General features: G+C 59.2%; 1 protein-coding gene across 1 annotated transcript in view; it reads right to left on the bottom strand.

The window, feature by feature from the left end:
• Positions 1–1,680: 1,680 nt before the first annotated feature.
• LRP1 (LDL receptor related protein 1) overlaps positions 1,681–9,617 on the bottom strand; it is an 81,006-nt gene continuing 73,069 nt past the window's right edge. Inside the window, exons 72-88 of the mRNA XM_077757422.1 lie at positions 9,262–9,402; positions 9,018–9,152; positions 8,826–8,945; positions 7,688–7,956; positions 6,960–7,138; positions 6,356–6,462; positions 5,980–6,096; positions 5,348–5,524; positions 5,061–5,201; positions 4,784–4,957; positions 4,371–4,532; positions 3,780–3,954; positions 3,488–3,589; positions 3,272–3,336; positions 3,072–3,162; positions 2,833–2,977; positions 1,681–2,674 (exon numbers count right to left, since the gene is read on the bottom strand). Coding sequence (XP_077613548.1) covers positions 2,534–2,674; positions 2,833–2,977; positions 3,072–3,162; positions 3,272–3,336; positions 3,488–3,589; positions 3,780–3,954; positions 4,371–4,532; positions 4,784–4,957; positions 5,061–5,201; positions 5,348–5,524; positions 5,980–6,096; positions 6,356–6,462; positions 6,960–7,138; positions 7,688–7,956; positions 8,826–8,945; positions 9,018–9,152; positions 9,262–9,402 — 2,441 coding nt within the window. The 3' untranslated portion in view covers positions 1,681–2,533. The remainder of the gene's footprint in view (positions 2,675–2,832; positions 2,978–3,071; positions 3,163–3,271; positions 3,337–3,487; positions 3,590–3,779; positions 3,955–4,370; positions 4,533–4,783; positions 4,958–5,060; positions 5,202–5,347; positions 5,525–5,979; positions 6,097–6,355; positions 6,463–6,959; positions 7,139–7,687; positions 7,957–8,825; positions 8,946–9,017; positions 9,153–9,261; positions 9,403–9,617) is intronic.

The following is a 9,617-nucleotide window of genomic DNA, read 5'->3' as shown; positions in this document are numbered from 1 at the left end:
ACCCCCCCCCCCCCCCCCCCCCCCCCCCCCATCTCTGAGTCTTTGCCTCTGCATGTCTCCATCTCCACATCTCTGTCTCTCATTCTGTCTGTATCAGCCTCTGCCCCAGGTTCTGTCCCTTTCTCTTCTCCATCTCTGTCTCAGGCCCCTCTGCTGTCCTTGCCAGGTGAGGAGTTCGAGGACTGCCTCCTGGTAGACACTCTCCAGGCTGGTCCTGGTGGGCAGAGGGAGGAAGCTGACTGGAGGGGTGTGTGTTCCAAGCCGCAGCTGGGGGCCCCTCTCGCTCGGCCCAGGATCTTGAGGCGACAGGCAGAGAATCAGTGGCTCCCCGGGGGCGCCAGATGCACGGCTGGCAGAGGGAGGGAGAGAGGGGGTGGGGCTGGTAGTGGTGGGGAGCAAGCAGGCGCTGAGGGAGGGAGGGCAGCCGGCTGGCGGAGGGGGGAGGGGGTGTGGCATGATAGCCCGAGGGAAGGAAGTGAGAGGCTAGGCTCGGTCCGCCTGCAGGTGCATAATTAGTGTTGGGGAGGGGGCTGTGCTGGGCTTAAGGGTGAGCGGCGCTGCAGGAGTGCCTACGCCACCTGGTGGACAGATGAGGCCACAAGCCTCCCTAACCAATCAACAAGGATGCCCCTTTACCCCAGCAGGGTCGCCCTTCCCTGGGACTCTGGGGTGCTCCAGAGACAGCAGAGGATCTCAGAACTGGCTTGGAGGCTGAAGCTGGAGGTGAGATCTCAGGCCTAAGAGGGAAGGGGGGGTTCTTATTTGTAGAGGTACCTAGACCCATAGCTTCCTCAAGGAAGGAATACACTGAGAAAGTCGAACCAGGGAGGGTGGCAGAAAGAAAGGTAGTGCCCTTCTTTGGGTGCTGGGTAACGGTTCTTCAGGTGCTTGTAGATGCCCTCCCTGAGGTCACATTTGTTGTAAAGCGGAGAGTACTGCTCTAACTCTCAGTTTTCGACAGTATAGAGCTGTGTGACTTTCTGCAAGAGGTTCCCCTCCCCAGTGAGTGTTTGAGGTAGACCTGGGACCCCTTTGATTGTAGCGGACCTTTCCTGTCAACCCCCCGGGATGTCAAAATGATCGGTGAGCTGGATCTGTTGTGGCCAGTGGAGCCTGGCAAACTGGTCTTCCCAGCTCTCCTTCAGTCCAGCCGGCGCCCTCCCCCTCCTCCTGAATCTAGGGTTCTACTCTTGGCATCTGATTAATTAGTCTCCGTGAGGATGTTTGCGCTTCAACAGCAAACTCAGGCAGAGAGAGCTGCGAGGGACCACCCTGAAGGATTAGAAAGCCTTTGACAACCGCCCCGTGTTCTTATACTGGGATTTCTCACTGTGGGAGATCGTTTTGGATAGAGCCAGTGGTGGTGTCCTGTAAGTGACAATGCAGAGACACAGATTTTGGAGTTACTGTCCTAGAGCCAGAGGGAATACAAGATCCATAAAGGTGAAGTCACTGGCCCAAGGTCACACAGCCAGGAGAAGCAGATCTTCCTCATCAAGTCCAGTGCCATCCCCCTCCCCTGCCAGCCAGATGGAGAGGGAGGCAGCTCAGGGAGAAGGGCACTTCTCCACACCAGACTCTCAAGTCCTGCTTCCAGCACAGAGGACGTCTCCCTCTGGTGGCCGAAGCAGGCAAGCACAGCCCAGCTCCCAGGGTCTGACACTCATAGGCAGACACAAGTGGCCTTTTACTTTTTTTTTTTTTTACAATTTTATTTATAACAATATCTGTGTTATTTAGTTGTAAAGGAATTCAGCAAAAATTATTAAAACGTTCATGTTCCCCAAAGCGGGGCTGCCCGCTTACCCTTTCTTGGTGTGCCCCACCTCCTGCTCATCCCCAGGGGAGGGAAGAGGAAGCTGGGGCACTGTTTACCAAAGAAAGTCTCCAGCCCTGGGAGCCACGCCTCCGGGGACACTGGAGAGGGGGAGGGCCTGTCTGAGAGGGGTATTGAGCATGGCATCTCACGTGCCCCTAGAGTTGGGGGCTGGAGCATCGAATGGCGTCCCCCAAGAAGAACTAAAAAATTCCATCCTTTTCTTGCTACTTCAGCCAGAGCCAAATCTTCCAGACAGGGGCAGCAAAGGACTCTTCCCTCCCCAGAACTGGCCCTCAGGGAGCTGGGAGGGATACGAGTGGGGTTGGGGTGAGAGAGGGGAGAGCCTTGACAAAGTGTCTTGAACAGGGAGGGGGGCAGCACCACCAGCTCTCCCAGTGGGGGTGCATTTTGGTGGAAGGTGGGAGGTGGGTACCTGTGAGCTGCAGGAGGCCCCAGAGCCCTCCCTGCCCCCCTCCCTGAAGGCAGCATAAGGGGGGTGCTGAGGAGCAGGCAGGAAGGAGGAGAACGGAAAGAGATAATACTGTGCTCGCTTGCTCACTTGCTCACTCACATATAAAAAGTAATTCCTTCATTTTTACATTTATACACCCCGGCAGGGCCGGGGAGGGGCTGGCTGGGCAGGAGGGGGCTCGTTGAAGGACTTCTCTGGCAGGGGGCAGGAGGCTCTCTGGGGTGAGTCCAGTGGTCAGGGCCCTATGCCAAGGGGTCCCCTATCTCGTCCTCAGGACCCCGGCCCAGGAGTTCTCGCTTCTCATCCGTGCTGGCCAGGGAGTGGCGGCTGCCGTGACCACCCATGTAGAGTGTGGCGTACACAGGGTTGGTGAAGTTGGTGGGCTGCAAGGTGACAGAGGGTTCGGGTGGGGCTCAGGGGATGGGATCTGTGGCCCAGGCGCCCGCCCCCTACCTCCATTCCATCATCCGGTTCAATGTCACCCCACCCACAGCCTCTTGTCCCTACCCTGGAAGCCTCCTCCTCTGTCCTCCCAGCCCACCTTGTCAGGGTCCAGTGCAAAGTCAGCATCCAGTAGGCCCCCTACATCGTCAGGCTCCCCGCCTTCATACATCTTATAGGTGGGGTTCCCAATCTCCACATTCATGGCCCCATTGGTCATCCGCTGGTGCTGGAAGCCCTTAGCCCTGCGGGAGGCAGGATCATAAGGGGGCAGGGATTCTAGGAGGGCGAGGTTAGGATGATAAATTAATAGAATTTTGCAGACTCTCCACAACTTACCCTCGGACTCGCCGCTTGTACCAGAAAACCACTCCGGCTATCAGAAGCACCAGCAGTAACAACAGCAGAGGGATGAGGATGGAGGCCATATCTGGAGGGGAGGAGGTAGGAAATTGAGTCAGAGAGGCTCACGGAAATGAGGGCCAAATCCCCCTGCTCCGGGTCCCTGAAGCTCTGTCTCCCCATCCCCTGCCACCTACGTCCAGGCTGCTGTTGGCTGACCACCTGCTCCTCACACCGGGGTCCCGCCATGTGGGGTGGGCACCTGTAGACAGAAGGTGCATAGCTGAGGAGGCATGACCTCCACAGTCACGGCTGCCAGGGAACCGGGAGGGGCCACAGGGTCTGTGTGTCACACTCAGATTTGGGGAAGGGGTAGATGGTCTAGGTCTCAGAAAGGCTCAGGCCCAACTCACTGGCACTCAGGCATCATTTTGCTGTTCATGGTACAGGAACCACCATTGCTGCAGTGGCCAACGCAGGTCAGACAGCTGGGGGCCACCCGGCCATCAGAGCAGCTGCAGGAGGGAATGACAGGCTGGGTGGCTGGAAGGGGGTGTGTGAGGTGCTGAGGAAGGGGTGGGGCTGGGAAGGGGTGTCAGAGACACTGAGGAAGGGGCAGGGCAGGGAGGAACAGGCCAGGGAACGTGAGGCCGGGGCTGGGCAAGGTCAAGGCCAGGTGGAACTGTAGAGGCAGGCCCCACTCACTTGCAGGTGACGTCCCCACTCTGCTTGTTGACCACGCAGGCTCCATCGAGACAGCGGCTGCACTTGTTTACCTCGCACCTTGGCCCCTCGAAGTAGGCAGTGCAGCGGCACTGCCGGGAGCCGTCGGAGGCCATCTGGCACGTGCCAAAGTTCTCACAGTAGCTGGAGCACTGCCCTACGGTTGGGGAGGTGGGAGAGGAGGCGCCTCAAGCCCCATCCTCATGAGGGTCCTCCACAGGTTGTGGGTGGGGGGAACTGGACACTAAGGGGACTCCTAGGTCTTTTGGGTGACTCTCAGTAAAAGCTCCTCCGGAGCCCTCTGCTGCCCCCCCCTCACAGATTTAGAGTATAAGGATGTCCCCAAACAGCCTGACGGGACACTGCTTTGGCTTGACTAATCCTGATGCCAGAGGGCTCACCACCTTGGGAGAAGTGTGCTGACGCCTCTACACGGGTGGGAGGATCACCTTGAGACTGCTTGAGCTGCAAACGGCCTCCCTCACCAGAATCTGCCCCTTGACCATCACCCTTGGCTCCAGCCCCCGAGCTCCCCTCATCCCCTCCCTTGGGGCCCAAGGATGGCTCACTCACGGTACTGGCAGCGGTCACCCAGGAAGCCAGGTAGGCATCGGCACTGGGGCTGGTTGCCCTGGTTGACGGTGCAGGTGCTGTTGTTGGCACAGTAGCCCGCACACACCTGCTGGGTGCATTTGGGGCCCGTGAAGCCTGTGGGGCAGCGGCACGTGGGCATGCCTGGCGGGAGAGGATGTGTGAGCGGGGCCGTGGCCGGCCCAGGCGCTGTCCCCACTGCAGGGGACCAGGGCTGGGAAGGCATGCAGCAGAGGAGCGGGGCCCTGGGGCTGTGGGCTGCGGGCAGGAGGGGCGGCGGAGGGGGAGCAGGATGGGGCAGGGGCTGGGGATCCACAGAACCCGCAGGCTGGAGAGGTGAGAGGCTGGCGCTGAGGAGCCAGGAGCCGTCTTGGCAGAAGAACTGAAGGCCGTACCGGAGGGGGAGGCAGCGCAGGTGCCCCCGTTGCGGCAGTACTCCCAGCACTGGTCCAGCTCACATTTGTCGCCTGTGTATCGGGGCTGGCAACGGCACTTGGGCTGCCTCCGTGCATTGAGGAAGCAGCTGCCGCCATTGAAGCACTGCAGGTTACAGGTTCCGGGTCGAGGAGCTGCGGGAAGGACCGTCAGCACACAGAGCCAGGGCAAGGGGGGCGCTCAGGGGAGAAGGTGCTGGAGCCAGGTGGTGGGGACCCAGAAGGGGCATGAACATACCATCTGGCGGGGGCGTGGGCGAGGGCACAGCCACACAGGTGCCATTATCCAGCCGCTTGCCATTGGGACAGGTGCAGACGGGCCCACTGGGGCTCAGCAGGCAGAGCCACTCACACTTTTTGCGGTCACAGGGGTTGGTCACTGCAGATGTGGGCAGGGGTGGGAGGATGCTGAGTCTTGCGGACCCAGAATGTCCCTGCCACGGTGCTCAGGACCCGAGGCTACAGCCTGGAGACTCTGCCCCCAGGCCTTCCCGGGCCCAGACTGGGCCGTCCCTCTGTGCCTACCTTCCGGCTGTTTGTGTTGATGGTACAGGACCACATCGGAGGCGTGGCTCAGGCCCCCTGTCAGGTTGATCAAGGGGCTGTGTCCAAACTTATGGATCTTGAAGACACGATTATTAATGTAGGTGACGCCATAGATGTAATCCTCGAAGACATCGATGCTGAAGGGGTGACTTAGGCCTGGGGAAGGAGGTAGACTCAGAGGGGACTCAGGCCCTGGTCACTCTCCAGGACACCAGCTCCTGTGGCACCTCAAACTCAACACATCCCAAACAAAACTCCCCCCAACCTGTTCCACCTCTGGTGGCCACTACTGGCAAAGGTCCCATCAGCCCTAGACTTGTGCGGTCAGGATCGACTTCTGCTCCCTCGCCCCACATCTACTAAACTCCTCGTTCCACCTCTGTTGCTTCCATGCAACCCAATACTCATTGGCAGAATGAGTGAATGGGCGAGTGGGCCAGAGGGCGCAGGGCTGGTGCACAGGAGTCCAGTGGGGCTAAGCCTGGAAGGCAAGTAGGACTGCTGGGGCCAGGATGAGGAGGATGGCGGGTGCTGGGTGAGGCCTTTGGACTCAGTGGGGAGGATAACAGCCCCGAGGGCAGGGCTGGCTGAGGCTGCTCTAGGATCCTGACCTCGTTTGCTGTCAGCAGCCACGATGGGGTCCGTGCCGTTGAGCCGGATGCTGCCAATGACTGAGAGCTTGGCATCTGCCCAGTATAGCCGTTCATTGTGATAATCCACAGCCAGACCTGAGGGGAGGCAGACAGCATAGTGGAGGACCAGCCTCTCCCACCCCAGGCTCGGGGTAGGGGTGGGGGAAAGCAGAAGTGTTTCCACGTTTGGGGCAGCTCCACCCTGTTCCCATGACCACTCCCAGTCACTTCTAGGAAAAGCCTCCATAACTCATTGCCTATTCCAGTCCAAGCCCCTTTTCCTCCAAGCTTTAATGTGACCTCAGGCTCAGCAAACCCACCCCTTCCACATCCCTTGCCCCCTGCCTCCACAGACCTGTGGGCCATTGGATGTTGTCCTGTACCAGTGTCTCCCGGAGGGTCCCGTCCATCGCTGCCGTTTCAATTTTGGGGTGATTCCCCCAGTCTGACCAGTACATGGTGCTGGAAAGGGAAAGAACGGAGTAGGACCTGAGGCTGCCAGAGAATGCTGAGCAAGATGGGCCACTAGGTTGTGGCTTGGGCACAGAGACTGTTGGGCATTGGGAGGAGAGTGTTCTGTCTACCTCCTCCAGAGAGAACCAGGGAGTCAGCTCCCTGATCAGGTGAAGGAACTTTTACTCTGAAACTACAAGATGCCGATCCAGAGACATCAAAGTGGGCAGAGCTGCCCCCTGGAGCCAAGGGGAAGCCCAAACTTGGTTGCTCACGATGGGCGGGCAAGTGGAGGGTCAGGCCCCTGCCTGAGCAGCCCGGCTGGGGATTCTGGGCAAAGGCAGCACTGGGGAGCACCAATGATGGAGGTGGCCTGAAGGCCCAAGGGCCCAAGGAGGACTCTGACCTCTGGGCGGTTTGGAAGGGGAAGGACACACCTGGGGATGCTGGGCACCCACCCCTGCCCCAGAGGCTTCCCTGGCCTTCCCCCCGGGACCCCCGCACACCCCCTCAGTGGGTCCACCACAATGGCGTGCGGCTCATCGATCATGCCCGAGATGAGTGTCTTGCGGTTCTCGCCCTTCATTTGCGCCACCTCGATCACATCTCGGCCTGAGTCAGTCCAGTACACGTTCCCGGCCACCCAGTCGACGGCGATGCCCCGTGGCATCTTGAGCCCTGAGATCTGAGTGTGGGGGGGTGATAATGTCAGGGGCTACCACCTTTGTCTTGCTGCCCATTATCCCCACCTGCACCTGCCAGCTTGTCCCTGCTAAAAAGTCATCCCAGACTGAGAGCTTGTTCTCTGATTTTGAAGAGATTCAACGGACACTTACCTTATGGGCTATACTTAGAGCTTCCATATATTTTGCTGGATGACATATTATTACTTTGCTCTACTGAGGAACAAAGGACCAAAGAGGTCAAATAGGTGGCCAAAATTGACACAGTGGGTGGCAGTGACAATCAGGAACTGGACGTGGCTCTCATGCTGAAGGCCAGTGTGCCCATCGTACCCTGCTGCCTTGGGCTGCAATGTGGCAGAGCCAGCTACTGATAGTTCTCATTGCTCTGTCCACCTGTCGTGCCCACAGCATAATCCTGACTGCCCTTGCCCTTCAGTTTCACCTTTTGCCCCCTTCCACTGTCCTTTTCAAACCCTGCTCTGAACCATCTGCTCTTTGCAGTCTTCCCGTCCAATCTGTGTAGATCCCATCCCAGGAGGGGTGCTCACATTGAGGTGGGTGACACCCCGGTCAATTTGTCGCCGGTGTCGGTTGGAAGTGGTTGGAGGTGCGGCAGGTGGCAGGCTGCGGTAGGAGATGGTGCCTGTGTGCCAGTTGGTCCAATAGACACGGCCAGCCTTGACATGGACATCCATAGCATCAATGCGGACACTCTCGTCACCCTGGAAGGCCTGCTCGTAAGCCGAATGGGGGTGACTGGGGAACAGGCTGCGGATTTCATTGTCGTCGGCGATGTATAGGACCTGATACTCAGAGCCTGGAGGGGCAAAAGGCCAGGTGTTGGGTACGGGAAAAGACAGGGGCAGGAGGTCAGGGCTGGGGGATGCTGGGCGTGGTGCTCGCATGTGCTCCCTCCTCTCCTTCCCTCGGCTAGTCCGATAGGACCTGTTCCTCCAGGAAATCTTCTCTGCCTCTCCAGCCTCAGGGACTTCCGCCTCCTCATTGTCGCTGGTTGCCACATGATGTCTGATATGTGCTCTTGGGCACACAAGCATGTGGGGGTGTACATGCACTGGCATGGAGGGATGTAGGCAGGCACTGGCACGTGAGCACACCTGGCTGTGTGTGGTGGGGCTGTGTCTACATACATGCCCTCATGTGCACATGGACGGGTGTACACAGGCAGGTGCAGGCGTGTGTCAAAGCGTATACATGTTACCAGCCCCGCCAAAGGTAAATGAGATGATAGTTGTGTTAACTTAATGAAGGGAAACCTTTCACGAGGCGTACAGACATCAAATCATCACCTGTACGCAGTAAATATCTGACAGTTTTGTCAATGATATCTCAGTGGAGCTGAAAATAAGAAGGGGCTACAACATGATGGGTGGTGATGCGTGTCTGTGTGCTCTCCTTCTGGGAGTGGTGGGTGAAGAGGCACATTGGGATGTGTTTGTGCTACCCTGACCCCAAACTTCCCCACAAGAGCCAGCTCCCCAACCAGCACCCTGTGCACCTCTGCCAGCCTCTGTGCTGCTGGTAGCTGTGCCTGGGGGTCTTGCCCTCCCCTCTTGGGCATGGGCGTGCCAAGGGGAGCATGTCCATCCACGTCAGCCCCGTGTACACGCTGGTGTCGCATTGCGCCGCCCACTCTTTCTGCCCTCCTTCTGGCTGGTAGGTTGGTACCTTCGGCCTTGCAGGTGTTGTGAGTCTTCATGAAGTTGCGGGCGCAGCTGCAGAGGTGGCCACCCTTGGTATTATTGCAGAGCTGCGAGCAGGTGCCGAAGCGCAGGCACTCATTGATGTCTGCGGGTTACAGGGGAGGGTCACGGAGAGCCCGGGGTTTCTGCCCGCCCACTCTGAGTCCCGCCTTCCTACCCTGGCATCCGGGCTGGCCTGGCACAGTGTGGAAGCCAGAGCGGCAGGCGCAGTAGGCTGCTTTCTCGGTGCGCACGCAGCGTGCCTCATCCCCGCAGATGCTGGCATTGGTGGCGCAGCTGGTCAGCTTGGGGTCTGTGGGGGACAGAGTGGGCCTCTCTCCTGAGCCACCCTAGGCCTGGGCCTGGGTTCTCTGGCCCTCCGCAGGCCCCCCGCCGCCAGCGCCCCAGCACACAGGGCTCACCGATGCTGCAGTCCTCCTCGTCAGAGCCGTCCCCGCAGTCATCAAACATGTTGCAGCGCAGCGAGGAGGACAGGCAGCGTTGGTTCCGGCACAGAAACTCCTTCTTGTCTTTGCAGTGGGGGGTCTGGGCCGTGGGGGGCTCTGGGGAAGGTGGGAGCTTCAGATTTGGATATTCACCACCTCGGGGCCTCCTCCCACAGACCCCCTCCTCCTCCCCAGGACTGTTTGTCAAACTTCGGGGGATGCTCCACCTCAAGACCTAGGGCACCGAGGAGCCCCCTTACTCCTGTCTTCCCCAGGGGCCTTTCTCTCCCAAGGAAGGGCCCCCAGACTCCCCGAAATGGATACTTCCTCCC

Source organism: Crocuta crocuta, unplaced genomic scaffold (genome assembly GCF_008692635.1).
Source record: "Crocuta crocuta isolate KB4526 unplaced genomic scaffold, BGI_CrCroc_1.0 scaffold549, whole genome shotgun sequence".
NCBI classification, from domain to species: domain Eukaryota; kingdom Metazoa; phylum Chordata; class Mammalia; order Carnivora; family Hyaenidae; genus Crocuta; species Crocuta crocuta.
The sequence above is the reverse complement of the archived record's forward strand: the minus strand, read 5'-3'. Positions and strand labels throughout refer to the sequence as shown.